This window comes from Aplosporella prunicola (genome assembly GCF_010093885.1).
Source record: "Aplosporella prunicola CBS 121167 unplaced genomic scaffold K452scaffold_4, whole genome shotgun sequence".
Taxonomy (NCBI): Eukaryota; Fungi; Ascomycota; class Dothideomycetes; order Botryosphaeriales; family Aplosporellaceae; genus Aplosporella; species Aplosporella prunicola.
Window position 1 is genome coordinate 732,873 of NW_022983532.1, and position 27,867 is coordinate 760,739.

Below are 27,867 nucleotides of genomic sequence, written 5' to 3' on the forward strand. Positions count from 1 at the left end.
GCGTCCAGCTCCTGGCCTTGTGCCGGTCGCGGTCCCTAGTCTTGGCTATGTACGAAGTACGAGGGGGGCCTCCGCATCAGATTCATCCACGTCTGGCCGCACAGTCAGACAAGCAAATGCACGCGTGACCGGCAGCGGGCAGGGGGTGCTGACGGGACAACATCGAGCGTGCTTTAGTCGCGATGGAGTCGTGCGTCGGTCGCGAGAGAGCCTTGACACGCCTCGACTTAGCCGAAAAGAGGGCTAGTGCCGCCTTGGCGCGACGCCTTCCAGCCCTGCATGGCGATCTCGCGTGCCCGAGTCTCATCGTGACTGCATTCTGTATCGAGCATAATAGCGCGCGCCTGTCTTTCACCCTCTTGTCCCCCGCTTGATGTCTAGTTGTGCTCTTTCGCCAGTAATGAAGTCAATCCGTGTTTGAGATCCCCTACAAGAGCCTTGTCGCCGCGTGGACATGCCTCTGATCATGGACGACGACCAATACATGGAAGATCTCTTCAACGAGTCAGGCCCCATACCCATCTCCGTCGCCCCTTCGCCCTTGAGAGGCCTCTCGCAGCGTCTGAATGAGCTGCAGGAGAGCGGATGTTGTCAGTAAGCTCTCCCCTGTATAACTCGCCCATCTCTTCTATATGTTGACGGCAAGCAGGTCTATCTCTTGGTCCAGGAGTGGCTGCATAGCATCAATTACCCGCGATGGCCATGGCGTAAACCTCCGCGCATTTCAGCGGAATCCCTCTGACGGGAAGTGGGCTTTGGGGGACGAAGTTCCCCTCCCAATCCATACCGTCCATGACGAGTTTCCTATCGTCCACGTGTCCTGGGGCCACCTGGGTGTTGACTTGGCTGTCATAGACGCAGCTGGTAGAATACTAATCTTCACTGCTGAGCCAGCATTGGACAGAATGCGGCTGTCTAGAGACAACTTTACCGACCAGGAGACCGAAACGGGGGCTATTGTCGGCTTACACTGGCTGCCCGTCTATCCACAGCAACACAGAGTATGTTTGTTTTTTTTTAACACCGGGGGTGCTATTGCTGACTAGATGTAGTATCATATGCTGTGGTCGGCTGACCGTGATGAAGGCAAGTGGCAGTATCGTATGACGAGCCACCAATGGAAAGAGCCCCATAATCCTATTGAAGGTGGCAGCAAAGCAGCATTCTTGTGCTTAACTCGCGGTGGAACGATTCGTCTTCTTTTTCAAGCTGAAGGAAATCATTGGCTCGACGCGACTGCAGAACTAGAGGCCTCAAACTCAGCTAAAGATGCTTTTACTCATGCCTCGTTCGCATCCGACCAAGGTACTTAGCGCCATCCACGATGAAAAGAACCCTGCTAATTGCTCTCGAGAAAACTCACTGCTTCTTGTTGCCCACAGTGAATCGGGCACATTGCACGTATTTCGAGTAAAGATCAATTGGAATATACCCCCTAACCGACAGCGCATTGATCCACCACCAACACCAATCCTTGAGGTGACAGCCTTAAAGTCTGAAGAAAATTGCTTGCCATTGAGCACCGGTTTCGATGCGGGCGGTGGCTCCCTCGAACCCAACCATAGACTTTCTCAACCTGCGCAGCTCACACATCTCATGTTTGTTCCTACTGGCCCTGAACCAGGTCCGCATACTGGAATTTCTCATCCAACGGTCATGGCAGTCTTTTGTCACACGCCAGCTGCTGCAACGTCCCTGATGGATCAAGCGCAACAATCACAGCAGCCGTTCAGTATATTAGCAAGATGGGAACTCAGAGAGACTAGAAATAGTCTTCACCCGGCCTTTGAGCAGCTTACGGCCAAGAAGCGATCGTCAAACACGGGTGGGCAGCGCGTAAGTTACGATAGTCATGCTTAATGAATCATGCTGATCCTTGCCTGTAGCAAAGTCTGGAGTTCCAGCGCCAACCCGATATTGTCATGAACTCAGTAACGCTTGGTATATGGTCCCTTGACTTCCATACCAAGTTTGCTATTTTCCAGAGTAATGGCACAACGGAGTTTAGAGATCGGTACACCATGGAGAGGATGGTGGCAGATTTCAATGAAGAGAAAGTGTCTTCCCTGATCCAGGCTGGGTTCGATTTCTCCAAACATGAACCCGGTGAGTACTAGAACATGCCCGACTGACTCGACTACCACTGACAATCACCGTAAGCTTTACACTTGGCTTTATCACCTAGCGCCTGCATTGCAGCATTGGTACAACACGACGGCACGATTACGCTGAAGAATATGGAATATGGTTTAGGCCCTCTTACCAGCAAGGAAAACGATCGTAAGTAAATGTCAATGGCTAAAAAAAAGTGCCTTATTGACGCCAGCCAGCGAAAATATCCGCAGCTATGTCAGCACTCGTCTTGCAATACAGCTCGGCATCCCTTCAGTACAGCAGTACGGACGATCTGTTCGCGATCATGCCTCCAGACATTGATCTAGGTAAGTCAAATTGTTTATTAGGAAAAGAAAGACCCCATCTAATTCGAAGTAGACTTGGCGCGTGCTTTCCTAATTGGCACTCATTACTCAACAAATGTGACAGCCGATTACACGGCGGAAGAACTCCCTCAAAAAACACTCCAACAAATCTTCAGCAACAGCTTGCTGCGAGGATCTTTGAGCGCACAAAACCTTATCGGAACAGGCACAGACGGGAAGAGAAACCTCTCAGCAAAACTTGCTTGGATAGCTCTTAATCTACGACTCACTTCTTGGAACCTTGCCATGGCCGTAAGGACGAAGCCAGAAGCTCTTTCCCAAGGTATGTTCAAACTCAGCAGACATACATTATGCTTTCGCGAGACTTACTTCGAGTACAGAAGCTGCAAAGGCTATCACCGGTCCAGTCAAATGGACAACCGATGTTATGGTCTATATACTCGATGAGCTGATCGAGTTGTCGAAGCGATGTAAGGGGCACGAGGGTGACAGAGAGTTCATCCAACAAAAGCGTATGTCATCCTTTGGAAAATCAATATTGTCGCTGGCACTAATCCGCTACCATCTATACAGTCCAAGAAATGAATTCTCCAGCCATTTTTCTTCTCCTTTGCAGTTACCCACGGGCTCTTTTCCGTGTCTCACGCGGACCTTTACAAGCTTTGCTCAGTGCTAGCCAAATGCAGGTGCGTTTCGCGCCGACAGTTTTGCATCGAGCCACCTTCAATGCACTGCTCGCCACTGTCATCAACTCGCCTGTACAGCCGCCGCCGATGGCATTCATGGTGCAAGAAACAGACCAGGCAGTGCGCAAAGTCTACGCAGCCACCCAACTTAGCATTGAGCAGCGCAAAGCTATCGAGCGCGAAATGCTGATCAAGGCCGAGATCCCTGGTCTCCTGATGCCAGTCGTGACGGGCTTGCTGACGACTGTCGTCGACAAAGTGCTCGACATGGTGAACCCCGCGAACGTCATGTTTCATGATTTGCGTTGGTTGTGCTTGCACGAGGATGGCAGGTCGATAAGGTGGGCGCAGGAGAACACAGTCGATGTGCTCAGGAAAGCCGTCCTCTCCGAAAAGGAGGGCAAGCGTAGGCGCTGTACGAGATGTGGGAACATCATGGAGGATCTGGATTCTTGGCTCGGAATGCCGCAGAACAAGTGTGCTTGTGCGGGCGCATGGAGCCAAATGACGAGGAAGGTCTAAGAGATGAAGGAAGTAGCGACCTCGTTGATCGAGTATTCTGAGAACCAAGTTCATGATACTTTGAGATGGTATACTACTACAATTCTACTGACCAGTCACGGGATGTATCGAAAACAAAATCAATTGTAGCAGCAGTTTGCACTTGAATACTTCAGTGTTGGTTCCTACGTGATGAGCGTCGTCTCTAAACTCTAAGCGCGAACATTTTGTAATGGCATGTGCCCGATTGAAATATGAGATGCCCGTTTACCTTAATTGGGACCAAACGCCTCCTTGACAGCCTTCCGATGCATAGCTCTGCAAGCCCTTTCGTTCACCGAATTCCTTACATGATGAGGAAGGTCTATGAAATGCCAGGTTGTATTGCGAGAGTATAAGCATCAGTACCAGATGCTCCTAGTCCGGTGGTGGGGTATCTGCTCTTTCCCAGCCTTTTCCAGCTCTTTCATGGTGTCGTAAAGGAAGAAGTCAATCAAGATGGCATTGACCTTGGCCTCCGGATGATGCTTCAATATCTCGCGTCTGATCAGCTCAACGGCCCAGATACTGCAACCTGTTTTCTAGTTAGAGAAGCGCACATGAGGAACATGGATGAACTGATGCCAACATACCTCGGAGCTCGATTTCCCAGCTATGTCCAGACTCGATCTCCTGAAGGCTCCGGATGCGAGCCTCGAGCGGTGGACTATAAGATATAACACCAAGTGTGTGCAACATCTGCGGGATACGATAATCTAGAACGTTGTTAGTAGCGTTCTCCGGGTCGCAAATGTATGGATTGGCAACCTACCGGCAAACATGGTTATCTTATCAATGTCATAGAACTCGCCGTAGCTGTCACCGTCGAAGGCGGCCCATAGATCGGCCACGAATATCTGGGCCCGCTTCATGATGCGCACTTTCTTGTGCTCGAAAGTGGCTTCGTCGCGGAAGCAGGGGAAGTTGTCTGCTAGTAGATTCACCAATGCGGCAGCAGAGTTGCGGGCGTCAGAGATGAGGGTCGTGACACTGCCATCGAACTCCTGAAGGCAGTTTTGAATGAGCACTTGCTAGTTTAGGTATTGATTTGGACATAAGGGAACTAACCTCTTGCAGAACATGTCCGGCTTCTCTTAGACATGCCATCCGTTCTTTGAATAAAGGAGCTTCCTCGTCTGTCGCTGATTGGAAAACAGTACGAAGTACTTCCTCTGTGCATGCTTCTTCGTCGACCCAGAACGACGGAGTCGTGATAGGGATTCCTGATTGGAATTAGTATCAGAGCGGATGTCATGCATCAGGCAGCCACGAACCTCCTTCAAGAGCGCGCTGCAGGACAGCGACTAAACCCCAGTAGCCAGTCCATTTCCTTCCCTTGTACGCGACAGCAAATCTTTCTTCCGGGCCTTTCTCCGACCAAAAACAAAAATTCAGGAGGTCCATGGTGAAAATAAAATTCACAGTGCTCTCGTCCTTGCTCTTGGGATGCAGCTCGTGTTCAGACCACGTACCAGTGCTGTAGCCTCGCTGCTCCATTTGCTTCCAGATAGTCTCAGCGGCGGCTTGAGTACCGCGCATGTCCAGGGCGACATCAATGCTGTTGTTGCAGATGAAGGATGCATTGTCTAGGACTTTGGTCTCCGGAGGCGCGTTGGTCTTGTTGCCGTCCAGGCCCAAGTGGGCACGCAGAAGAGCGACGAGCTCGGGATCGGCCTCGTCGTCAGACATGGCTGCAATTGTGCATGTACCTTCACATGTACCTGCGCTGCCGTCGTCCACTCAGGACCCCTGTTGGTGCTGCTGGGCTGAGCACGTGACGAGCACCGCCACAGCGCCGGCTACTTATCGCCGCCGTCGCCACCTCCAGTTCCTCTTGTCTCCCCACCTCATCACTCCACTCCGCCTTACGAGGCATCTTCGACCAAACCCATCATGGCGCCCTCTGTTGGTCACCTGCATAAGCTGGTGGCCAGAAACTCCAGGCTTCTAAAGTGAGCAACTTTCCACCGCCCCTGTGCTCCGGGTAACACCATTGCTAACGTGCGTCTGACTCAAAGAGAAGCTTGGAAGAAGACCAAACAGCTTATAGAGAACAAATTACCTCCTTCGATTCGTCCTACCGAGGCTGAACTCGCCCCCGTCTATGCCCGCAATGCTCCGAAGCAGCACCCGCTCCACCGCATTGCCGCCCTCAAACAGAGCAAGGGCCGCTGGTACACGACTCACAGCACCATCAATGCCGCTGTCCGTCGCTTTACCACCCAGGCTACGCAATCCGCCAAGTATGACCGCGCGAGCTTCCCTAGCTCTCGCGTGCGTACTGCCATCAACCTGTCAACCGGACGCGCTCCGTTCGCATCCACGCTGCGGCCGAACCTTACCGGTGGTACGCTAGGCAGGACGGCCGGAGGTTACACGCTTGGTGGCGGAAGAGTCGGCGGTGCCAGATACTTCTCGCACTCGCCCGCCGCGCCGGCGCAGGTCGTTCAGAATGTCTCGCAGGCCGTCCGTGCCTTTCTGATCGGCGGCAAGAAGGCGCAGTATGATGGCGTCAACCCGCGCAACGGCGAGAAGCGGTTCAAGACTGTCAGCGCTCTCCAGGACCAGGTCGAGCGCAAGATGAACACCGTGCCCAAGGCCACTCCTGGCTCGTTCATCAACTTCAACCTCAACCCCTCCGTCACAGCGCTCACCCCCCTCAGCGCCGTGTCTGGTTTCTCCAGCCAGACCGAGAAGATGAACCTCAACTCCGAAGGTCTCCTTGACGTCCTCACCGTCGACTTCTCCCGCCAGCTGAAGGAGCTTGCCATCGTGCTTAACGACCTGAACCGTCTGGCAGGCCTTGGCGACCTCCCAATCACGTACCAGGGCTCGACCCTGCGCGTGCACTTCCCCGGCTGCGACGCTGAGTCAGTCGAAAGACTGTGCGACGAGATGGGCGTGCAGCGCGGTCTCATTGAGCAAGACGAGGACTTTGACGCCTTCGTCGGCACCGAGATCGCGCTCATGTTCCCCTTCGCGCCGAGCAAGACGCCCTCAGAGTCGTCGTTCCTGGCCCGCCCCGCGGACGAGCGCCTCGCCTACCAGGAGGAGGAGCCCATCGACTGGCGCGGGATGCTGACGCCTCAAACACCGGAGATCGAGCGTCTCTCGACGCCAGCGTTGTCGTCGCACTCGGACTTGAGCGAGGCAAACTTCGAGGATATTGTCTGCGAGGAGAACCCTTGGGTCTCGTCACCGACGCCGTCGGGCTATGAGAGCATTCACTCAAGCCACCTTGAGGAGTCGCTCCCGTCCGACCCGCTTGAGTACCAGGGCATTGAGGGCATTTACCGCTTCATCGAGCAGTGCGACGCCGCTGCTGCACGTCGCTAGACCTGCTTGTCGCATTTAATTTCCTTTGTCGATTTTTCTGATGCTGTTGTTGCTACTGCCTTAAGCACTCTCTCTTGGTTCAGAGTGATTGATACTCCCCTCTCGTAATGTACGGATACATACTTTGCGGCGTTGGATTGCGCCGCTTGACATTTCTGGTTGCTGCTACTGCTGCAGTTTGCTTGCTTTCTTGAAGGCAGATGGATGGGTCGTCGTCTGCAGCTGGTGATAGGCTGCAGACGGCACGACACTACACTGCGCTTGCATGCATGCATAGGTACTTGCTTAGACTCTTTTGATCGCTCGTTGTAGTAGCGCCGGAATGCGAGCTGTTTTGCTTGATTTGACTTTTGTGCTTGTTGGGTGCTTCGCTCGCTGCGTATGTACAGTACTCTATATGGTAGCTCACGAATACCACTGAGTTGCTTAACTAGGGGTGTTATCCGATATCTGGACGAGAAGATTCCCTCGCATCTCATCCCTAACTTTGTCTCCCCTCAAGACCCTTGCTTGCCCCTCCCCCTCTGCGTACGCCCCGCAATCCTCGCCACCTCGCCATTTTGCGGCCTTTGCCATAGTTTGAATCGCCCGCTCTAACTTCATGAAGTTGATTCTCATCCTCACTCGTACTTTACATTACAGACCCTAGAGCCTTGTCAATAACCTCATCATCGTAGAATATGTCTGACGAGGTGGGGTGACGGTAAAGTGCTGGGCAGAATCGCCCAAGCTAGTCCCAAAAAGGTGACCGCCCGGGTTAGTGGGCTGGGTGACGTGCTTTGCTTGCGACTAGCAAACCTCATTCCAGTGAATCATCCAACTTGCCACTGGCTCCCAACGAAACGGCAGACTCGAGCTCCGTTTTACGAAGACCTCGACAGCTTCCCGCCCGGAAGACGCATCGCCGCATCTGCACGCGCAACCCTCACTCACCCACCCTCCAAAGAGCACCGCCACAGCAACCACACACATTCCAAAATGGCCACCGTCACGGAAATCACGAGCGACGCCGACTTCGCAGCACACGTGGCGAGCGTGCCGTCAGACGCGCTGCTCGTAGTGTACTTCCACGCGCCATGGGCCGCGCCCTGCAAGCAGATGACGACGGTGCTGACGGCGCTCGCGAGCACGTACCCAGCGAGCACGCCGGCCGCGGTCGTGTTCGTGGCCGTCAACGCCGAGGAGCTGCCCGACGTGTCCGAAGCCTACGACGTCACGGCCGTGCCGTACATAGTGCTGCAGCGCGGCGGGCAGACGGTGGAGACGGTGTCCGGGTCGGACGCGGGCAAGGTGCGCGCCGCGGTCGAGAAGCACGCGGGCAAGGCGGGCAACCCGGGCAAGCTGGGGCTGCCGCCGCCACAGGCCGTGACCAAGCCCGCGGGGACGCAGCAGGACGCCAACGGCGACGCTGCTGCTGCGGGGCAGAGTGCTGGTGCGGCGAAGAACCTCAGCGCCTACGCGCCTGCCGAGGGCGACCCCGCTACCGCGCCCGAGTTTAGCGCCGGCGAGCAGCAGGCTAGCAAGGAGGAGCTGTTTGCGCGGCTGGACGGGCTCGTCAAGGCCGCCCCCGTCATGCTGTTCATGAAGGGCACGCCCAGCGCGCCCCAATGCGGCTTCTCGCGGCAGACGGTCAGCATGCTGCGCGAGAAGGGCATCCGCTACGGCTTCTTCAACATCCTCGCCGACGACGAGGTCCGCCAGGGCCTCAAGGAGTTTGCCGACTGGCCGACGTTCCCGCAGCTGTGGGCCGGCGGCGAGCTCGTGGGCGGCCTCGACATCGTAAGTCCTCCTGGACGCTGCGTAGTGACGCCAGCAGTAAAGTATAAAGATCACCTGGCTAACAAAACTACAACCCCCTAGGTCCGCGAGGAGTTCGAAAACGACCCCGACTTCCTCAAAGACTACGCCGTGAGCGCCGCGCGCAACTCGGGCGGCCCCGCCTCTGCAGACCAGCAGGCCGCGCCCTCATAAACTGCCACGGCTTTTAACCCACTACCACAGTCGGACAACAACAACGGGGAGACATTATTAAGCCGGAATGGTGGATTGGGCCGAAAATACCGCAAAGGTCGAAAGAAAGAAAGAGAGAGAGAGAGAGAGCGAGCGAGAGAGCGAGAGCGAGAAAGGGGCAATAACGACGTTTATGATGCCACACAGCAGAGTATCTAATAGCACCGCGGTTGTAGGCGCATTACGGTGGAGCGGGGGGCCGTTGAGTGTGTAGTGAGCAATGCCAACACCGCACCAAAAAAAACTCGGGGCTTCTTTTCTGTGCTTGGGCGGAGACAACGAGCCCAATATGTACGCCGCAGAAGCCCAAATTTGAGACTCCGACGGAACTCCATCCCAGTGCGCCTGCGCCTGTGCTGCTCCTGTGCAGCGTGATTGGGCGATACTACATACATAGCAGACACCGAAGTCGTGGCAGAGTGAGATGCCGAGGCACTGTTGACCGCGGTGTTGTTTTGTGGACGCGTGCGTGTGTATGTAGGTAGGATTATGCTGCTCCTGTGCCGTCTGTACTACTGTACTTAAGAGGAAAACTATCCCGCATCAACCTCCACCATGCACCACGCACCTATCTAGGTACCTTACCTGCCCACCCAACCGCTCGAGGCCTCTGGACCCACCAGCTCACGCCCTGCTACCTACCCGTCTCCCTCTCTTCTCCCCCTTTTCCTGTCCTACACCAAAGTCCTCGCACGCACACGCACACGCACGCCCCCATCCTCGTCTAGGCACTGTAGCGTACGTTGTACGCACGCACTCAGTCGCCAGCAAGCCTGGCCGCGGCGCCCTTGGCTGCCTGCACGGCCGCGTGCACCGCCCCGCCCTTGGCCGCCGCAAGCGCCTCGCCGAAGAAGTGCGGGATGGCGAGGACGTCGGTCGCGATTGAGATCTGGGTGGGCGCAACAATGTCAGCATCAGCAGCAGCAGCAGCAGCAGCATCCCAAACCCTCCCCCCCACACCCAATCCTACTCTACCCAACACCTTCCCCCTCCCTTAACCAGCAGCACAGCCTCACCACGTAAAACAAGGACAGAGGGGGGGAGCAGACTCACCATGCCAAACCCACGATCCGCATACTCGCGCGCCTGCGCCCCAGACGTGCAATAGAAGCCCGCGCGCTTGCCGTGCGCGTCGCACGCGCCGCGGATGCGCTCGATGGCGTCGGCTAAGGGGGGTGCGAACGTCCCGTCGAGCACCGGGTGCCCGAGCGCGTTGCCTAGGTCGTAGGGGCCGATGAGGAGGACGTCGACGCCGGGGAGGGCGGCTATGGCATCGACCTTGAGGGGTTAGTGGTGGTGATGGGGTTTGGGATCTGTGGTCGAGGTGGGGGGCAAAGAGATGGTAGGGGACTTTAGGTAAGGCAGACATTTTCAAGCGCCTCCCTCGTCTCAATCTGCACAACAGTAACCAGCGCCTCGTTCGCCTCCTGCAGGTACTGGCCCAGACTGGCGATGCCAAACGCGGGCGGCGGGAACGGCGAGCCGAACCCACGCGTCCCTTGGGGTGGGAACTTGCACGCTGCGACGAGGCGGCGCGCGTCGTCGGGGGTGTGGATGAGTGGGACGACGACGCCGTGCGCGCCCGCGTCGAGCGCCCGCTTGACGAGATAGGCTTCGTTGGCGGCGATGCGCACGAGGGGGCTGACGCCCGTGGCGGCGATGGCGGCGACGGCTTCGTGCATTTGCCCGTCGTCGATGTTGCCGTGCTCCGTGTCGACGCAGATCCAGTCGACGTTGCTGCGCGCGATGGCCCGCGAGTGGTTGGTCCCCGGCAGCATTTGCCAGGCGCCGAAGGTAGGGTTGCGGGTTTTGAGGGCGCGTTGGAAGCGGTTCGCGGCTTGCATGGTTGTGGTTGCGTTGGTTGAGACGTTTGAAGGGAAGAAAGAAGAGAGAGATTGAGGTAGGTATTGGAGAGAAGACTGAGGACGCGTCGAAACAAGACTTGTGGACGTTGACGTAGGCTGTACACATATAGGTACATACATACGTACATGGCAGGCATGTAACCCCGCATGTCAGGTCCCCCGCGGCTCATCCCCGCGCATTAACCCTCTCAGGCCGGGGAATCCTTTTCCGCCTCGTCCATCAGCGCGCGCACCTGCTCTTCCTTGAAGCGGTGCATGAGCTTGCGCGCGGCCGTCGTCGTCTCGAGCCCGTCGGTTGCAGGGCGCCGCTCGACGTGGATCTAAGGGTTATGTACAATGCATGAGCTTACACATAGCCACTACTACTGCTGGCAAAAGACGACGTACCACGGGCGTGTCAAACTCGTAGACGTCCTTCCACTTTTGCTGGCCCGGCGCCATGACGTTGATCTCGGTGTACTCAAACGGCCGCTTGTCCCAGACGTTGGAGAGGACGGCGCGCGCGTTGTCGCACAGGGCGCAGTTGTCGCGCATGAAGTAGGTGATGCGGCAGACGCGCTGCAGCAGGCGCGCCGAGGGGAGGAACATTTTTGCTCTATAGTAGGTAGATAGAGGTGTTGCAGACGCGGGCGGTCAGAATTCAGCCCTAGCTGCTGCACGCTCGCCCGCCTTTTCCTTCTCGAAGATTCGCGTCATCCCGCCCGTGGCTGTCGCGCTACTCGCGGCTCCGCGCGCTGCCACCGCCCACGACCCCCCAGCCAGCCAGCCAGCGCGGGACAAAAGTCTCGCTCTTGCACTATTACCTCCTCCTCCTCCTTTCCCTTTCCAATTGCAACAATGGCCAAAAAGTGCGTGCACAAAGGCTGCGGCCAGAACTACGACGACGACACCGAGCCCTGCGTCTACCACCCGGGCCCGCCAGAGTTCCACGAGGGGCAGAAAGGTACGCACATCAGTTACATCACATCACATCCTCCTCGTCCCCACCGCCGTCACAAGTCGAGCGTGAGACAGACAGAGAGAGAGCAGCCTAACTGACACCTCCCCCACCACCCAGGTTGGAAATGCTGCAAGCCCCGCGTCCTGACCTTCGACGAATTCCTCGCCATCCCGCCCTGCACAACAGGCACGCACTCCGACGTAGACGACACACCCGCGGCGACGCCCAAAGCCGCGGAGCCGGCACCCGAGCCAGCAGCAACAGAGGCGCTGTCGGCGGCCACAGCGCCGCGACTGCCACAAGCGCAGGCCAGCGGCGCACCGACAGCGGCGGCCAAGTCGCCCGCGCCGCCCGAGGACGAGTCCGACGACGAGACGCTGCCCATCGCGGCGGGGCAGGCGTGCCGGCGGCGCGGCTGCTCGGCCACGTACGCCGCCGGCGCCGCCCGTGACGCCGAGCTCTGCGTGCACCACCCCGGCGTGGCCATCTTCCACGAGGGCAGCAAGGGCTGGAGCTGCTGCAAGCGGCGCGTGCTCGAGTTCGACCAGTTCATGAAGATCGAGGGCTGCGCGACCAAGACCCGGCACTTGTTTGTGGGGAAGAAGAAGGAGGAGGGCCAGGAGGACGTCGTCGATACCGTGAGGTGAGTGTGTGCCTACCTAGTCGTGAGTGAGTGCGGCGCCGTGGCGCGCTGCTGGCCTTACCTGCTTATGTGGGCCCCTGCTGCCTTCCCCGCGGAGTCGTGTGGAGTCCACTGTGCGAAAGGACATCATGGTGCCATCCCCGCGATTGCGGGGCCCCAGCCCCAGCCCTCTCTCCGCAGACCTCTCTCTCCAACCCAAACCCAGCACCCACCCCCCAACAACGAGCAAAGCGCACCTAACCACAGCCTTAGACACGACTTCTACCAAACCCCCACCAGCGTAATCGCGTCGCTGTTCCTCAAAAAAATCGACAAAGACACCAGCACCATCGCCTTCAGCACGCCCACCAGCATCACCCTCGACCTGCGCACCGCAGACCACAAGCGCTACCAGGCCGAGCTGCCGCTGTTCGCGCCCATCGACCCCGAAAAATCTGCGTACAAGGTCCTCGGCACCAAGCTCGAGCTTACGCTGGTCAAGGCGGATGGCGCGTCCTGGCCGGTGCTGCGCGTTGATGATCCGCGCACGGGCGAGATTATCCAGACGGGGAGGGCGGGGAGGGTCGGCTAGGGAAGGGTGGACTAGGTGTTGGGTTTGTGGGTGCGAGGGGTTGTGCGAGGAGGGTGGGGGGTACATAGGGAGCGCGCGAGCGAGCGGGCGATGATTGGCTTGGCTTGGCTTGGTTGCGGCGACGAGCGCGCTTTGAGCGGCGTTTTGGGTGCGGGTAGACCGTGTTGGAGATTGACTGGCTACTTAGGCGCTGGTCCGGAGATGTTGGTTACAGATACAGGACAGGATGGATAGCAGCGAGTGGTACGAGACGAGACGGTACGAGACGAGACGAGATGAGAGAGACGAGAGAGACGAGGCTTACGACGGACTGACCGACTGGATGGGCGGGCTCACTGCAGCAGCAGCAGCAGCAGCAGCAGCAGCAGAAGCAGGGCCACGCCCTGCCATGCCCTGAGGACGAGACACGTAAAACACATGACTGGATTTGATTTGCTTTGGTTTGCTATCAATCATCTTATTTGTATAGATCTCTCTCTCTCTCTCTCTTCGTGCTTTAGGAAGTGGCTGTAGATGCGGCATCCAATTGCCCCCCAACTTTATTCCCCCCTCACTCACTAGGTATACCTACCACCCAACCACCGACCCCCCAGTCCCGCGAACCCAATTCTTACCGGGGCATGGCCTGAACTCTATATGTATGGACCGCACACGCATGACTAGTCGGTTAGTAGCGCCTCCTGACCAACCATCCACCCAACCACCTACCTACCTACCTACTTTCCGTGCCGGCGGGGCGGGCATACTCCTAGGCACTATAGGAGAGCGAGGAAAGCCTCCTAGCATCCTACGCCACCACTCCACACTGCATTCAGTCGTCCTCGTCCTCATCATCGCTCCCGAAAACCGCCTTGAACAGATCAGCGCCCGCCTTCTGCGTCTCCAGCGCCTCGTTGCGCTCCACATCGACGACGGCACGCGCGCCCACGCGCTCAGCCCCGGCCCCAGGCCCAGCCCCACCCTCACCCGCAGACGCAGACGCAACAGTAGTGGCACCGGCACCACCACCACCACCACCACCACTACCGTAACTCCCCCGCAGCTGCCCCTCCCGCATCATCTCCTCCATCGCCGCCTTCTTCACCACCTCCAGATCCGGCGGCGTAGGCGCATCCGCCCCCCCAGCAGCACTACTGCGCGCCTCGTCGGGCCCGGGCCGCACATGCGCCGGCACAGGCACATTAAAGCGCTTGCACAGCAGCCTCGCCGGGAAGAAGGGAGCGCGCGAGCGCGTCAGCGGGCCGAACATGCCCAGAGCCGCGGCCTCCTCGGCAGGGGACTTTGGTTTCGGCGGCGCGGGCGTGGTGAGCGTGGCAGAGGCGGTGGTGGTGGGCGTGCTCTCGCCGGAACTAGCCGCGGGGTGCTGTGTTGACGCCGTCGTGAACCGCGACGCCATCATCCCCGTCACCGGCTTGAACACCTGCGCCGCGTGCGCAAACTCGCGCAGCTCCTGCGCCCACTCGGCGACGCGCATGCCGGGCGGCCGCTCCGGCAGGGCAGGGTCCTCGCGCGCCCCCGCCCGCAGCTCCAGGAAGCCGCGGTAGCGCGCCCGCTTGCCCGCGTCGTCGGCGTACGGCATCCAGCCCGAGGAGCCGCGGCGCAGCGCTTGCTCCGCCGTCGTGGCGTCCAGCGCTGGCACCATGTTCCACAGGTCTTGGTGGCGCGCGGCGTCGGTTTTGCGGAAGCCCTCCGGCGCGGCTTCGCCGAGCGCTTGGGGGAGGTTGGCGTTGCCTGTGGAGGCGACGAGGCGGGCGCGTGCGGCTGGGCTGACGAAGTCGAAGACGGATTTGCCGGGCAGGGCGGCCTCGCCGAGGAGGGCGGCGCGCGCCTTGGCGTCGAGCGTCGAGGCTTTGGCTGCGTCCGAGGTCGATTGGTAGGACGCTGCGGTTGGGGAAGTGACTGAGGCCGCCTTCTTGGAGCTGCTCCATCCTTCGGGGATGGAGGGCGGTGCCCACTTGGCGCCGTCGGAGATGCTCAGCGCCTGGGTTGCGAGGATAAAGCCGTCGAGTGGGAACCGGCCGTCGTGGCATTTGCGAAAGCCAGCTTCGGGTTTTCGCGCTTTCTTTGAGATGAACACGGGTTTTGCCCCCAGAAGGGGATTTGCAGAGCCCAAGGAGGGCTTGGTGGTTCCAACCTTCTTCTTTGTCTTTTTGTCGCCGCCAATAACCCGATTATAGGAGATCTTGGGGCCCATTTCATAGGGATCTTCCTCGTCAGAGCCCGTGTCATTCAACACGCCCACGCCGAAACCGCCTCGTTTCGCTGGCTTCGCCTTTGGCTTTCGCGGTGCGCCCAAGGAGCCGAAATCTCTTTCTCCATTGCTTTCTTCCTCCTCGGCGGCTTTGTCTGCTTTCGTGGGCTCTGACAGGCGGGCCTCGCCCTCGTATCCCAGACCCTTGTGGTCATTCTTGCGCCGAAACGTAATCATCTTGGAATTGTCAGGCGCGAAGAGGTGCATTTGTTGGCCTGCATCCTGGCCTGCTTCTTCGCCTGGGTCCAGTCGCGCTTTCCGCCGTATCCTCGGCCCTACGCCTTGGCCAGGTTTCCAGCCCATTTTCTGGAGAAGCTTCACGCCCATTGTCTCGCCAGTGGTCTTTATCATGCCCATAAGCACATTCTGGAGGGCAGCGGCCTCGCCAGCCGTGCCGAAGCCGGAGAAGGCGCCGGCGGTTTGTATCTTTTCGGCCTCGCGGGCGTCTGCGAGGTCCTCGTCGTCCATGTAGTCCTCGGGGCGGGCTTGAGCGGCATTATTTTGGTCCTTGTGGCGATTGGCGCGCGAGGACACAAAGGTCGAGGGCGTCCATCCTTCTTTGGAGCCGACCGTGTTGAAGTAGCTGCGCGGGGCTTTAGTTTCAGTAGACGGTTGCTTTGCAAAATGAAGACCTGATAGCTTATAGTCTCACCCTGCACTGAAGCCGCCGGTGAAGGCGCCGTGCAGACGCTTTCGGCCGCGGTCGTCAGTGACGTCCTGCTTCCAGACGGGCACGTAGGAGCCGTCGTCGCGGGCGTTGTCGTCGAGAGGAGGCAGCGGGGTGCCGAAAAGGGCATAGGGCGCGTGCAGGTCGGCCTCGAAGGCGGCGCGCGAGCGCTTGTGGGCCATGATGGGTGTGGACGTGTGGGTTGTTCGTCGAATAGTGGAAGCTGACACAACACGGCTACAAACCCACGGCGTTTTCGGGCGCCGGGCTGCGATGCCATCATTCTGTCGGCGTGCTCAGACCCTGTCAGTCTAGCCAGCCAACAAGTCGACGCCAACAACCTCCTAAACCCAAAACCTGCCGGCTCCCATCATATCTGCCTTTTCGCTCTCTCTGCTGCCATTTTCGGGGGCCAAGCGGGTGCGAGCTCTCATTTCACAGCCACGCTCTCACCAGAGCACACAACCACCGCCGCCGTTGCCCAAACGACGTGCGCGCTGCTCACCTAGCTTCCCCCCCAAATCTACTGGGGCCTCCAAGTCGCGCCCGCAGGCCCATGCGAAAGAGGACGACCGCCTACACCCTCCGACTCCCATCGCTCTCGCCTATCCTACCGGTGCCGTGCGTCAGTGGGCGCCTAATTACGGATACGCTCAGCCAGGACTGCCGTGCCGATCTGGCCCAGGCACCGTATTCAACCCTGCTTAACGCCTCAGCTTCCTACGACCGTCCTGCACCAAGTCCCTGAGTCCCAGCAACATGTCTGCGCCTGCCTCGGCCTCGCCCGCCGTCGTCCACAACGCGTCGTCCTCCAGCTCCCGGCCGCCGCATCGCTCCCAGTCGGTCAGGTCGTCAGCTGCCCCTCCTCCCTCGCCGCATCGCTCTCACTCGCAATCCCAACATGCGCGCTCCGCCTCCAGCCAGCAGGCGCATTTGACAACCGTAGCCAAGAGAGACTTCGAGCAGACCAACGTCGCCCGGCCCTCGTCCTCGCGCCGCAGCGAATCGCGCGAGCGCAGCACCCAGCAGCCGCCGGCCGCGTCACGCGCTGAGCCTAGTCGGACCAGCCGAGAGACGTCTCGGACTAGACACTCGCGCTATGTCTCCGACGCTGGCTCGGCGACAGCAAGCAGCGCACCTACCAACCCGCCGACTGGGGAAAGCACTCCCCGCCATGCGCCTACCACCAACAACACGTCCGGCCGCCGGAGGACTACCATAGGAGCTACAACCGGGCAGTGGTCTTTGGGGAAGACAATCGGTGCTGGTAGCATGGGCAAGGTCAAGTTGGCCAAGAATATCGAGACGAACGAACAGGTACGCGTATTGCCAAGCATTGCAAAAAAAGTCCGAGCTAGCTGACGTGGTGATTGCCTTAGTGTGCTGTCAAGATAGTGCCTAGACAGTCGACCGATGAGCACCGCAACCAAGCGGATCGTGAGAGGGCAGATCACTCCAAGGAGATCCGGACGGCCAGGGAGGCCGCCATTGTTACTCTGGTCAACCACCCTTACATTTGTGGCATGCGCGATGTTGTTCGGACGCATTATCACTGGTACATGCTCTTCGAGTACGTCAATGGTGGGCAGATGCTTGACTACATCATCTCCCATGGCCGCTTGAAGGAAAAGCAGGCGCGCAAGTTTGGCCGCCAGATTGCCAGCGCTCTCGACTACTGTCATCGCAACAGCATCGTCCACAGAGACCTCAAGATTGAAAACATCTTGATCAGCAAGACCGGTGACATTAAGATCATTGACTTTGGTCTCAGTAACCTGTTTTCCCCGCGGAGCACGCTCAAGACGTTCTGCGGTAGTTTGTATTTTGCTGCTCCCGAACTTCTGCAGGCTAAGCAGTACACCGGGCCTGAGGTTGATGTGTGGAGTTTTGGTATTGTTCTCTACGTTCTGGTCTGTGGTAAAGTCCCGTTCGACGATCAGAGCATGCCGCAGCTGCATGCCAAGATCAAAAAGGGGCATGTCGATTATCCACCATGGCTTACTGCAGGTACGTGTAATTCCCTCTGAACAATTGAACAAGTGACTAACAGTCCAAACAGAGTGCAAGAACCTCATTTCCAGGATGCTGGTCACCGACCCTCGGCAGCGTGCCAGTCTTGCCGAGATCATGGTCCATCCGTGGATTACCAAGGGCTTCAATGGCCCACCGGAGAACTTCCTTCCTCACAGAGAACCTCTTCAACTTCCATTGGATCCCCAGATCATCGAGAAAATGACTGGGTTTGACTTTGGTCCTCCGGAATACATCACTTCCCAGCTCACCAAGACCATCCAGTCTGAAGAGTACCAGAGTGCTGTTCGTGCTGCGGCGCAGAGGATGCAGAACCCGACACCGGAAGCCGAACGGAAGCGCGGAGTGTTTGACTTTTACAAGCGCCGTAACTCGATGAGCAGAGACACGCTCACCAACCCGTCGTCCGAGACCTTGCCGCTCGGCTCTGACCCTGTCAATGCTTTCAATCCTTTAGTCTCAGTGTATTACTTGGTTCGGGAGAAGCAGGAGCGCGAACGTGCTGAAGCGAACCCAGGTGCTCTCAGTATGCCCAAGGTGCCTGGCGAGAAGCCCTTCAAGATCCCAGACCTCCCGGCACCTGAGGCGGCCTACACCAACAGCAACTCCTACGAGATGGCTGGAGAGAGGCCGACTGGCGGTCGTTCCAGACCTAGGGCTCGGACGCATGGCGAGGAAGAGGTCACTGAGGGCTTGCAGAAGATGAACCTGAACCCTCCGCCTCCACCTCCGCCAGCTGTCATGACCCCGCCAAATGAGCCAGCTCCGACAAAGAAAGAAAGCACCACTACGGGTCTACTTCGTCGGTTCAGCACGCGGAAGCATGCCAAGTCTACAGGACGTGACAGGTCCAACCCTCCTCCTGCCATCAACGTGCCGCAAGGCGAAGAGAAGGAAAGCTCCGGCTTCCCTCTGCGAAGCTTCAGTATGCGCAGACCTAGGGACAGAAGCGCCCATTCGCCTTCGCATGCGCCGCCTACCGACCATCCCGATATGCTTACTCCATCAACTGCTGGTCTCAGTACTACTCAAAAGCTAAAGGGGCTCGGAAGGTCGACAAGCGTCAACTCTGCTGAACTCCGCCGACGGATGATGAAGAGAGGAGCATCTTCGGATGGAGCCCAGGAGCCACTTCCTCCGCCGACGAGTGGATCGGACAAGTCCAGTGTTGGCGGCCATCGCCCTGTTCCTAGAGATGTCAATACCTCTGAAGAATTTGCGCTGGCTAGCGGTGCTCGTAGTGCTCCTGCCTCCCGGACGAAGTCTCTTGGTCACGCGCGTAGGGAAAGCATGCAGATACGCCGCGCACGCCGCGAGCATGGAAGAGAGCAAAACGTCCCAGAAGAGACGGACCAGGAGGTTGCTGAAGCCGAGGCCAACGAGTCCGCTGAAGAGGCTCGGAGCCCCGAGACCATCAAGCCGGTCTACCTGAAGGGCTTGTTCAGTGTCTCCACTACTAGCAGCAAGCCTCTGTCGGTGATCCGCACGGATATCATACGTGTTCTCAAGCAACTGGGCGTGGAGTACTGGGAGAGTCGAAGCGGATTCAGCTGCCGTCATTCTCCTAGCATTGACCTCAACCAAGCCAACGACAATCCGTCCTCGCAATTGAGCCCTAACCAGGCTGCGTCTGGCGGGTCATCACACAAGCGGAGAATCAGCTTTGGAGGCCTGATGGGGGCTGAGCGTGAGCGCGACGAGGTCCGAGACAACGCACAAAGGACTCCTCAGACGCCTAGATCTGCTCGGCGCAACCGTCGCGCGGATCATAGTTACACGAACTCGGAGGATTCGGACGAGAGCGATGGCCGCGATGACCCGAGGTCAGGCCGCGCCAGGGCTGCTGGAGAGACGACGACGCATGTCCAGAGCGACCTTGGAGGCAGCATGGTCCTCAAGTTCGAGATTTACATTGTCAAGGTGCCGTTGCTGTCGCTGCACGGTATCCAATTCAAGAAGGTGGATGGTGGCACCTGGCAGTACAAGAGCCTGGCGCAGAAGATTCTGGACGAGCTGCGCCTGTAGAGAGATGCATGAGTTCGAGAGGCTGTGCCTGGACTCTTTCCTCACGCGCCACCAGACGCGGCCGGCGGGATGCTAGCCTCACGAATCTCCTTTGTCCATTGTTGCGGTAGTTTTTCCGAGTTGGGGCTTTCAAAACGAGCGGTGCCCGGCGGCATCGACATCGACTTCTTTTTTTAATGGGTGGAATTTGGTAGCTGTTCATTTTCTTTTCTTGGCCCGTGGCTTTGCTGAAGCGGTAGGGTAAAGGGTGCCTTAGTAGTTTTGCGCGTATACTTTTCGTGACGGACCGTCATTAGCGAGCGTGGAGTCTTCCCATTTGGCAACGAAGGTACTGGCTAGACGCGATGAAATGGAGAACAGGTGCTTTTCCCCGAGGACTCTATACCAACGTGAGACGCGTTCTAGGCCGCGCCGAGGTTAGCGCACGGCGACATGTATGCACGTGACCGGTGGCGCAGGAAGCGGGCTGTGACAACTCTCAGATCCTGGAGTTGGAGCTTCGAGTAGCACAGTCCCGCACGCACTTCACCCGCAGACCGCAGGACCGTCGACAATCAACACCCAACACCTGCGTCGCAAAACCAACCCCCGCCCCTCAGCGTACCCTCGACATCATTCATCATGCTGGGACAGCACGTCTACTCCCACCAGTATCACCAATCACCCGCTGATTGGCCTCACACCCACCATGCCGCCCAGCAGCATGCCCAGGCCCAGGCCGCTGCCGCCGCCGCCGCCGCCGCCCAGCAGCAGCACTACAACAGAATCGCCGCGAACAGCAATGCAAACGTAGCCGGCATGGCCGGCATGGGGGCTTCCGCCCACGACCCTACCCTTGCCGTGGCCGACCAAGGCGTCAGTGAGGAGAACCGCCGCGTGTTGGACTGGATCGCGCAGCTTATGCGCCCGGATACGAGGGAGACGGCCCTGCTGGAATTGAGCAAGAAGCGCGAACAGGTGCCCGAGCTCGCTCTGATTCTCTGGCATTCCTTTGGTGCGTGAATGCGTCGTCGAGTCCCCCGCGGGGCAAGTCTGGCTGACAACTGACACGGCGTTAGGCGTCATGAGCTCCCTGCTACAGGAGATCATCTCCGTCTATCCGCTGCTCAACCCATCGCAGCTCACTGCCGCCGCTTCGAACCGCGTCTGCAATGCGCTCGCCCTGCTGCAGTGCGTCGCGTCGCACACCGAGACTCGCGGTCTCTTCCTGAGCGGTACGCTGGATCCACAGTCGCTAGCGAATGCGCATCGCTGACAGCATTGCAGCCCACATCCCTCTATTCCTCTACCCCTTCCTGAACACAACCTCAAAGTCTCGTCCCTTCGAATACTTGCGGTTGACGTCGCTTGGTGTCATTGGTGCGCTGGTCAAGAACGACTCCTCGGATGTCATCAACTTCCTGTTGACCACGGAGATTATTCCGCTCTGCTTGCGCATAATGGAGACTGGTTCTGAGCTCAGCAAGACGGTCGCCATCTTCATTGTTCAAAAGATTCTCCTCGACGACCTCGGGCTTGCATACATATGCCAGACCTACGAGCGCTTCTACGCCGTCGGAACTGTCCTCTCGAATATGGTCAACCAGCTCGTCGAGCAACAGACGGTTCGCCTGCTGAAGCACGTCGTCCGCTGTTTCCTCCGGTAATATGTTACCTGCCTATACTGTAAATCTCGAGAGCTAATTGGTTGTGACCTTCAGATTGAGCGACAATGCTCGTGCCCGCGAGGCCCTCCGCCAGTGTCTCCCTGAGCCGCTGCGTGACGCTACCTTTTCGTCCGTTCTGCGCGACGACGCCGCCACAAAGCGCTGCCTCGCACAGCTCCTCATCAACCTGTCCGACAACGTCGTCGACACCAACAACCCCGGTTTGTTGCATTGAGGAGCCCCAGCGGCCCGTTACCACCCTCCATTCCAGTAATTAGTTGATTTTTCACTTTTCAGACACGAACCGTCTTGTTGGAGGCGGCGACCGGGAGCTTTCTTTTCTGAAGAAAGAGCTTTCGGACCTCTTGACCGCCTCCAACAGCCCCACACCGTCTCCCAACGAAACCTAAGGACGGCGTTCTTGGCATCGGATCTCCTTTATGACTTGCATACGGTGTTGTCGTCTGGAGAATATGCGACACGAACGATATTTTGACAGGGAGGCAGCAGATCTTCTTGGCCAGCAATCTTCCCTTTGTTCGGGTTTGACGAAGAACGAGGAGACGTTTTCCTTGCCGTTATCTCCACTGCGTTTCAGTTCCTCTCTGCGCAGGGCTCTCGGACTTGCTCCCCTACGGTACCCACACCATTCTCTCTACTTTGCGGAGGAGGGGGAGAGGGGGCGTTTATTCTGCTCTGGAAAACACGACAACACAAAAGAAAAAAAGCACGGACGGACGGATCATCAAACGGCGCTCGGGGCGGCGGCGCCATGTACATTATGAGCACAGGGCGGTGGGGCATCACATATAGCATCAGGAAGGAGTTTCTGCGTTTTTTTTTTTTTTTTTTTTCTCTTCTTTTTCTGGTTCTCTTCAAAAAATCTTCCACTCACGGCAAGCGGTTGGGCGGGCGTATAACGGTAGCACCTAGGCAGGCGGGCAGGCAGGCAGGCAGGCATGGGGGAGGGAGGCACTCGGGCTTTTCGCGGGCCATAGCACGCCTGCTGCCCCGTCATTTTTTACTTCTGCGCGTTTGAAGATACCTATACCTATACCTTACTCACACCTAACACCTCCAAATGTATGGATGGATGGATGGATGGACGGGACAGACGGGACAGACGGGACAGAGCGGATGGGAGTACTCCTAGGGGCATGGACATGGCGTGGCGTAGCGTGGCGTAGCATGGCTGCTCTTCCTCTTCATTCTTCATTCTCTCTCCACACATCTACACCCCCATCCCCCTCCCCATCACCCATTTCCTTTTCGATTGATTGATTGACCGAGAAAGAGAAAGCGCGCTTATTCTGTTTTGTTCTTTGCTTTTTCTATCAAGCCGCCGCAAGCGACACAGGCTTTTTCTTTTCTTTTCATCTCCCTCCCCCCGGTTTCCTAACTATTTATCTATCTACCCAACCCAACCTGCTGCCTTATTTTGCCTTTCTTTGATTTTGCGTTTTCTTTTTGCTTTTTCACTGCTTTTTCTTGCTGCTTTTCCCTTTTTATGCTCCTGCACTTTTTTTCTTGCTCGTGCTTCTATCCTAGTTATTTCCCCTTCATTAGACTATACCCCGGGTTAGTTCAGTCGGTCGGTCGCTGCTTGTCGTGTGTGGGGGGCTGGCAACTTCCCGCTTTTAAACTGCTGCTGCTTGCTGCTACTTGCTGTTGCTGTTGTTGCGTAAACGATACCGCGCTCTCCCCCCCCGCTCCCCTTTGCCTTTTTGGGGGGGTGTGGATTGTGTGTGGACTGTGTGCGGATTGTGTGCTGATGATGTTGTTGTTGCTGTTGTCGTCGTGGGTACCGTACCTATGGTTATTGCTGCTGCTGCTGTTGGTGACGCCGCTGCTACTACTGCCACTGCTACGGTATAAGGTAAGACGCTGAAACCAGTGTAGTGTGTCTTCATTTTCTTCCGCGTCGGGAAGGAGGCGACGGGGCGGGGCGCGCGCTTCACGTCCGTCGGGCGTCTCTGTCTGTAGGTAGGTACAGTATGTTCGAGAGTGAGTTCGTCCGTTTTGCGGAGTCCCAGAACCATCATCCTTCATGCTTGATTGGATTGATTGGATTGCGTCTTTCTTCGGCATCGTGGCGGCGGGTGGTTGTTGTTGTTGGTTGTGTTACTGCTGTTACTGTTGCTGCTGCCGCTACGCTGCCATCATCATTGCAGGTCCGTCGTGTACTACATAAGTAATCTTAGATGAAGTGGTGGAAGTTGACAAATGTCGCATTTCATTTCACATACATGCACGCACAAAAAGCAAACAGTCGATTCCCTAGGTGGGCGTGTGGCTGTAGAGCATATGTAGGTAGGTTAGGTGCTGTGTATTATACGATCTGTAAGCAACCCCGGCGACTTTTTTGCCCCCTGCACCCGCCCCCCATCAGCTTGAAGCCACCGATATCTATGTCACATGAACGCCAGCGAATTCGATCGGACTCCGAAGCCACCACAATGCATGTACCCGTCCTCCTTTGAAGCTACAAATTTTCGCCACCCGGTTATACCCAGTAGCCAGTCCCATCCGTCCGTCAACACCAGACTTCCGCAGCTCTCACCTAATACTCGAAGTCGTCGTCGGCGCTAGGCCCCTTGTTCTTGCTGACAGACTCCTGCTTACGATACATCTCAGCGACCTGGCGGGCGCCAGTAGCCTCGTCGGGCTTCTTGTCCTCGCGCTGCTGGATGAAACGGGGGAAGCGCAGACTGATGCCCTTGCCGAGCCCGAGCGTGTCCATGGCCGCCATGTAGCGCGGGCTGAGCGTCAGGTCCGCCGTCTTGACCTCCCACACAAAGCGCGGCTCGAACCACACGTCGGGCTGGTCCTTGTTGCCCTGGCTGTGCGCGTAAAATGGCTTCGGGCGCTCGATGATGTGCGGGCTCAGTTGCGCGTGCAGCGAGGCTAGCATCTCGTCGCTGAAGCCTGTGCCGATGTTGCAGATCGTCTCGTATGTTTCTGTGGCTGCGTTGTAGCATGCCAGCGTGAAGGCGCCGTAGACCGATGTGCGCTTGCCTTTGCCGAAGTAGGCGCCCAGCACCACCAGGTCCAAACTGTCTCCTACGCCCGACAGGTAGTCTTTCTTTACCTTGAGCCAGTTCTGCGATCGCTTCGACGGCTCGTACGACGATTCCGGACCGTCAAGCATTTTGACCATCAGACCTTCGCACGAGGCTTTAACGGACTCGTCGAGCAGGACTTGGATCGCGTCGAGGTCGTTGGCGTCGCCGTATGTGGCAAAGGCAAATTCGCCTTCGACCGGCTGGAAGGATTCGTGCAAGAGTTCACGACGCTCGCGGAAGGATTTGTTGACAAGAGGCTGAATGCTATGTTAGATGGAGTCTGTCATGAGAGACGAGAGAAGATGTGGCTTACCTCGCCGTTGAGGAACAGGAGATCGAAGGCGAAGACGCAGACCTTGATCTTGACATCTTCCACCTTCACGTCCTTCCTCTTCCGTGTCATAAGCGTCTGGAATGGCAGAACCCTCTTCTCATCTACGTCCCACCCCACAGTTTCGCAGTCCAGAACAAAGCTTTTCGTGCCTTCTTTGACCCAGGTGGGAAGTTTCGCAAGGATATCAGGGTACTTCTTGGATAGATCCTCCGAGTTTCGCGAAAAGATGTTGGAAATGCCTCTCTCAGTCTTGCCTGCCGACGGCGCAGCAGTCTTGAAATCTTGCTCGGCGTCGTGTGCAACAAAATGTATCTGCGCACGTTCGCCGTCATATTTGTACTCGCATGTAAAGTTCTTGCCTTCAAAACGGTCCAACACCTCAGTGATGGACTTGGTCGGCTTGGCAAGCATAGGCTTGAGTGGTACACCGGCCTGGAGCTTGCAGTGTTCGGGCAGCTTTTCCATGCCGTGCTCGATCATGGCCGGAACAATGACTTCGTAGCTGGGAAGCTCACTAAACAAACGTTAGCGAACAATTTTCTTGAGGCGGCACAAATTGCTTACCTATAGACCGACTTCAAAGTCCTCTCTCCCTTGGCCAACTGCTCGGTGCTGGGAACCTTTTTGCCGCTAGGGTCGACTTCATGCGAGACCATAGCATGGGCAAGGGCAACAAGCACAGACCTGTCTGCTAGGCCCAATCGAAGCTTACCTTCTAGAGTTCGGACAATGAACTTGGCCTCACTAGGGCCACCTTTGTCCTTTGTAATGTCAACACCCTTGCTGCCCTTGCCAGCCAGATGTGCATCAGCAGCAGACAAGAGCTTCTTGATACCAGCGACCTTCTTGGTTTGTGTACCCTGGCCCTCAATTGTTGCAATGGTCAGGAGCCCTTCATGGACACCGCGCACAGTTAATGGCTTTGGCTTGAACATAGTAGGCTGGTTGGACCTGCTCTTAGCAGCCACAAGTCCTAGGTCACCGATTTCATTCTGGTCTGTCTTGATGACTTGTAGGCTCCTGCCAGTAGTCTCACCAATTGCTTTCATGATGATTGACTCGCCGATACCAAGCTCAATACCAGCAAAGTCCGCGGCAAGCTTGTTGACCATGAGCAACACTGTTGGGAGAAGGTCGTTGGGTGTCAACCGCAGCACCTGTCGTAGAAATTTTGAACAATGCGCCGATATTTCCAGGCGCTTGGTCGTCATTTCAATCTTTGAAAAAGTAGCGCAAAGTGCGGCGTAGGGCACAGGGTCGCCCGCCTTCCAATCCGGGTAGGCATTTTCGCCAGCATCCTTCAGTGTAGATTGGACCTTCGCCCGAGCCTTCGCAGCAACTTCAGGCTTTTCTTCCTCAGACGAGACAACCTCTTCATTGTCTGGCTCAGGCGAGGCTTTTTCGGAAGACGCTTCCGACTTCACACCATCTTCAGCAGCCGCCTTAGCTGCCGTCTCGGCTTCATCTTCGGTGGACTTCGAGGCAGTCTTTCTTTTCCGTCCAGTAGTTGCCTTCGCCGTGGCTTTTAATTTCGACGAAGGAGACGGAGCCTCTTGTTGTTCGTCTTCTACTTCCTCCTGCTTCACCTTAGATTTGGTTTTCGTAGCCGGCTTCTCAGCTTTTGTCTGAGTGGCCTTCTTCTTAGGCTCGGCTTTAGCAGAGGGTTCAGGCTTCTTGCTCGCACGCGCCTTTTTCGACTTCCGCGTCGTAGAAACTGGACCGTCATCATCTTCATCCTCCTCAATGGTCTCTTCATGAACCCTTTTCTTTGCTGCTGTGATATTTTGGTTAGTGGATTTCTAAGCCCCGATTTCACTGGAGGAATAATGACTGGAATGTCGAAGGTGCTCAAGAATCGAAATCGAGGTTTTGGAAAGACAAAAGGTTCTCATGGCAATGTGTAATGGAAAAAACCCAAGGGCGAAATTGACGTAGAAGGCATGCGAAAGGGCGGCGACTTACGTGGGCTTGCTACCTTACTATCCTCATCGTCCTCATTCACAGCGGCGGCATCTTTGTCAAATGCGCCTTCGTCTTTCATGTCCACGTCCTCATCTTGCACCTCTTCGGAATGCCCATTCTCTTGCACCTTCTTTTTCGAGGCTTCCTTCTTCAATGGCGACTTGGCAGACTCGACTTCCTCCGCTTCTTCAGACTTAGCTGCCTTGCTTTTCGCCTTGGTAGAGAAGGAAAGTTTCGACTGTTGCGGCGCACTGGGTTTTCCGAAGAACTTGCTACTTAGAGTCAGCATGGGTCTCTCAATTGAACAGGCAGCATTGCAATTGTAGGGGCGGCAGAAAGTTGCGCACCCTATCGTCTGCTGGCTTGACTTGACATACCCCAAGGTAGCTTGCTTGGGAGGCATGCTGGTGGATTGAGCACGGCTTTGGTGCTGCTGCTTCAAGATCGATTCGTACAACACTGGTGGGCGACAGCGTGGTCTCAGGGTCAGAGGGAAGCTCAAGAAACGTGGTCGAAGCAGGAGCGACTTCTGTTCATATACAAAGTGGGACAATCGCATCGCATAGGAAGTCGTGTCAGCGGGCGTGGATGCCTTGAGCACGGCCGCGTTAATTGGAACGCGTGCATGACGCGACTAGCAATGTGACGCAAATGCCAAGCCTGGTCCGAGCTTGGGAACCTCAGGCGACAGCTCTGGATTCCGAGTCATGGCTCCGGAGCTCCGTTGTCTTGCTTTCCATCGCACAAGTGCTCATTGGCGGCAGATAGTATCTTTCCCTCCTTCCACTGTACATATCATCCAAAACGGCAGGCCTATTCTGGAAGAAATCGTCCGCCGCTCCAGCGGACAACAAGAC

General features: G+C 57.2%; 13 protein-coding genes across 13 annotated transcripts; 6 read left to right on the plus strand and 7 right to left on the minus strand.

Annotated features, from left to right (window-relative positions):
* Positions 1-325: 325 nt before the first annotated feature.
* Positions 326-3,784, plus strand: K452DRAFT_264768 (uncharacterized protein). Its single transcript, XM_033538707.1, has 10 exons — positions 326-594; positions 650-1,001; positions 1,053-1,305; positions 1,355-1,836; positions 1,887-2,106; positions 2,161-2,280; positions 2,331-2,441; positions 2,494-2,763; positions 2,822-2,953; positions 3,015-3,784. The coding sequence occupies exons 1-10, from the start codon at positions 455-457 to the stop codon at positions 3,647-3,649; spliced, it is 2,715 nt and encodes a 904-aa protein (XP_033401310.1). The 5' UTR covers positions 326-454; the 3' UTR covers positions 3,650-3,784.
* A 3-nt stretch (positions 3,785-3,787) lies between these two features.
* On the minus strand, positions 3,788-5,356 carry K452DRAFT_264769 (uncharacterized protein; the record flags this gene model as incomplete). The annotated part of the gene is made up of 5 exons (XM_033538708.1): positions 3,788-4,202; positions 4,261-4,383; positions 4,440-4,671; positions 4,736-4,890; positions 4,942-5,356. 5 exons carry the CDS (start codon positions 5,354-5,356, stop codon positions 4,030-4,032), a joined length of 1,098 nt encoding a protein of 365 aa, XP_033401311.1. The 3' UTR covers positions 3,788-4,029.
* Positions 5,357-5,560: 204 nt separating this feature from the next.
* Positions 5,561-7,003, plus strand: K452DRAFT_324538 (uncharacterized protein; the record flags this gene model as incomplete). Its single annotated transcript, XM_033544712.1, has 2 exons — positions 5,561-5,619; positions 5,686-7,003. 2 exons carry the CDS (start codon positions 5,561-5,563, stop codon positions 7,001-7,003), a joined length of 1,377 nt encoding a protein of 458 aa, XP_033401312.1.
* Positions 7,004-7,817: 814 nt separating this feature from the next.
* Positions 7,818-8,974, plus strand: K452DRAFT_264775 (uncharacterized protein; the record flags this gene model as incomplete). Its single annotated transcript, XM_033538709.1, has 2 exons — positions 7,818-8,782; positions 8,864-8,974. Exons 1-2 carry the CDS (start codon positions 7,982-7,984, stop codon positions 8,972-8,974), a joined length of 912 nt encoding a protein of 303 aa, XP_033401313.1. The 5' UTR covers positions 7,818-7,981.
* A 796-nt stretch (positions 8,975-9,770) lies between these two features.
* Positions 9,771-10,857, minus strand: K452DRAFT_295208 (uncharacterized protein; the record flags this gene model as incomplete). The annotated part of the gene is made up of 3 exons (XM_033541787.1): positions 9,771-9,902; positions 10,067-10,291; positions 10,381-10,857. 3 exons carry the CDS (start codon positions 10,855-10,857, stop codon positions 9,771-9,773), a joined length of 834 nt encoding a protein of 277 aa, XP_033401314.1.
* A 209-nt stretch (positions 10,858-11,066) lies between these two features.
* Positions 11,067-11,466, minus strand: K452DRAFT_221235 (uncharacterized protein; the record flags this gene model as incomplete). The annotated part of the gene is made up of 2 exons (XM_033536506.1): positions 11,067-11,198; positions 11,266-11,466. The coding sequence occupies 2 exons, from the start codon at positions 11,464-11,466 to the stop codon at positions 11,067-11,069; spliced, it is 333 nt and encodes a 110-aa protein (XP_033401315.1).
* Positions 11,467-11,715: 249 nt separating this feature from the next.
* Positions 11,716-13,032, plus strand: K452DRAFT_221043 (uncharacterized protein; the record flags this gene model as incomplete). Its single annotated transcript, XM_033536495.1, has 3 exons — positions 11,716-11,821; positions 11,936-12,461; positions 12,714-13,032. 3 exons carry the CDS (start codon positions 11,716-11,718, stop codon positions 13,030-13,032), a joined length of 951 nt encoding a protein of 316 aa, XP_033401316.1.
* An 811-nt stretch (positions 13,033-13,843) lies between these two features.
* On the minus strand, positions 13,844-16,146 carry K452DRAFT_264787 (uncharacterized protein; the record flags this gene model as incomplete). The annotated part of the gene is made up of 3 exons (XM_033538710.1): positions 15,936-16,146; positions 14,018-15,866; positions 13,844-13,930 (listed from the first exon to the last, which is right to left on the minus strand). Exons 1-3 carry the CDS (start codon positions 16,130-16,132, stop codon positions 13,844-13,846), a joined length of 2,133 nt encoding a protein of 710 aa, XP_033401317.1. The 5' UTR covers positions 16,133-16,146.
* A 1,076-nt stretch (positions 16,147-17,222) lies between these two features.
* K452DRAFT_305596 (uncharacterized protein) lies at positions 17,223-20,006 on the plus strand (the record flags this gene model as incomplete). Its single annotated transcript, XM_033542913.1, has 3 exons — positions 17,223-17,267; positions 17,330-17,957; positions 18,010-20,006. The coding sequence occupies 3 exons, from the start codon at positions 17,223-17,225 to the stop codon at positions 20,004-20,006; spliced, it is 2,670 nt and encodes an 889-aa protein (XP_033401318.1).
* Positions 20,007-20,627: 621 nt separating this feature from the next.
* K452DRAFT_221380 (uncharacterized protein) lies at positions 20,628-21,887 on the plus strand (the record flags this gene model as incomplete). Its single annotated transcript, XM_033536515.1, has 4 exons — positions 20,628-21,000; positions 21,065-21,220; positions 21,273-21,648; positions 21,707-21,887. The coding sequence occupies 4 exons, from the start codon at positions 20,628-20,630 to the stop codon at positions 21,885-21,887; spliced, it is 1,086 nt and encodes a 361-aa protein (XP_033401319.1).
* A 224-nt stretch (positions 21,888-22,111) lies between these two features.
* On the minus strand, positions 22,112-22,550 carry K452DRAFT_283956 (uncharacterized protein). Its single transcript, XM_033539863.1, has one exon. The coding sequence runs from the start codon at positions 22,430-22,432 to the stop codon at positions 22,247-22,249; it is 186 nt and encodes a 61-aa protein (XP_033401320.1). The 5' UTR covers positions 22,433-22,550; the 3' UTR covers positions 22,112-22,246.
* Positions 22,551-23,042: 492 nt separating this feature from the next.
* On the minus strand, positions 23,043-23,832 carry K452DRAFT_283960 (uncharacterized protein). Its single transcript, XM_033539864.1, has one exon. The coding sequence runs from the start codon at positions 23,738-23,740 to the stop codon at positions 23,237-23,239; it is 504 nt and encodes a 167-aa protein (XP_033401321.1). The 5' UTR covers positions 23,741-23,832; the 3' UTR covers positions 23,043-23,236.
* Positions 23,833-23,945: 113 nt separating this feature from the next.
* K452DRAFT_283961 (uncharacterized protein) lies at positions 23,946-27,571 on the minus strand. Its single transcript, XM_033539865.1, has 5 exons — positions 27,388-27,571; positions 27,011-27,282; positions 25,613-26,822; positions 25,028-25,562; positions 23,946-24,971 (listed from the first exon to the last, which is right to left on the minus strand). Exons 1-5 carry the CDS (start codon positions 27,411-27,413, stop codon positions 24,213-24,215), a joined length of 2,802 nt encoding a protein of 933 aa, XP_033401322.1. The 5' UTR covers positions 27,414-27,571; the 3' UTR covers positions 23,946-24,212.
* Between the last annotated feature and the right edge of the window lie 296 nt (positions 27,572-27,867).

Excerpts from the sequence above, each read along its gene's own strand:
- K452DRAFT_283960 (XM_033539864.1), bottom strand. The coding sequence starts at position 23,740 with ATGCCGAAGAAAGACGCAATCCAATCAATCCAATCAAGCATGAAGGAT.
- K452DRAFT_283961 (XM_033539865.1), bottom strand. The coding sequence starts at position 27,413 with ATGCCTCCCAAGCAAGCTACCTTGGG. Across the intron at positions 25,563-25,612 it reads ACTTTGAAGTCGGTCTATAG|TGAGCTTCCCAGCTACGAAG; the intron begins GTAAGCAATTTG and ends ACGTTTGTTTAG. Across the intron at positions 24,972-25,027 it reads TCCTGTTCCTCAACGGCGAG|CCTCTTGTCAACAAATCCTT; the intron begins GTAAGCCACATC and ends CATAGCATTCAG.
- K452DRAFT_264768 (XM_033538707.1), top strand. The coding sequence starts at position 455 with ATGCCTCTGATCATGGACGACGACCAATACATGGAAGATCTCTTCAAC. Across the intron at positions 1,306-1,354 it reads CTCGTTCGCATCCGACCAAG|AAAACTCACTGCTTCTTGTT; the intron begins GTACTTAGCGCC and ends ATTGCTCTCGAG. Across the intron at positions 2,442-2,493 it reads GCCTCCAGACATTGATCTAG|ACTTGGCGCGTGCTTTCCTA; the intron begins GTAAGTCAAATT and ends AATTCGAAGTAG.
- K452DRAFT_283956 (XM_033539863.1), bottom strand. The coding sequence starts at position 22,432 with ATGTACATGGCGCCGCCGCCCCGAGCGCCGTTTGATGATCCGTCCGTC.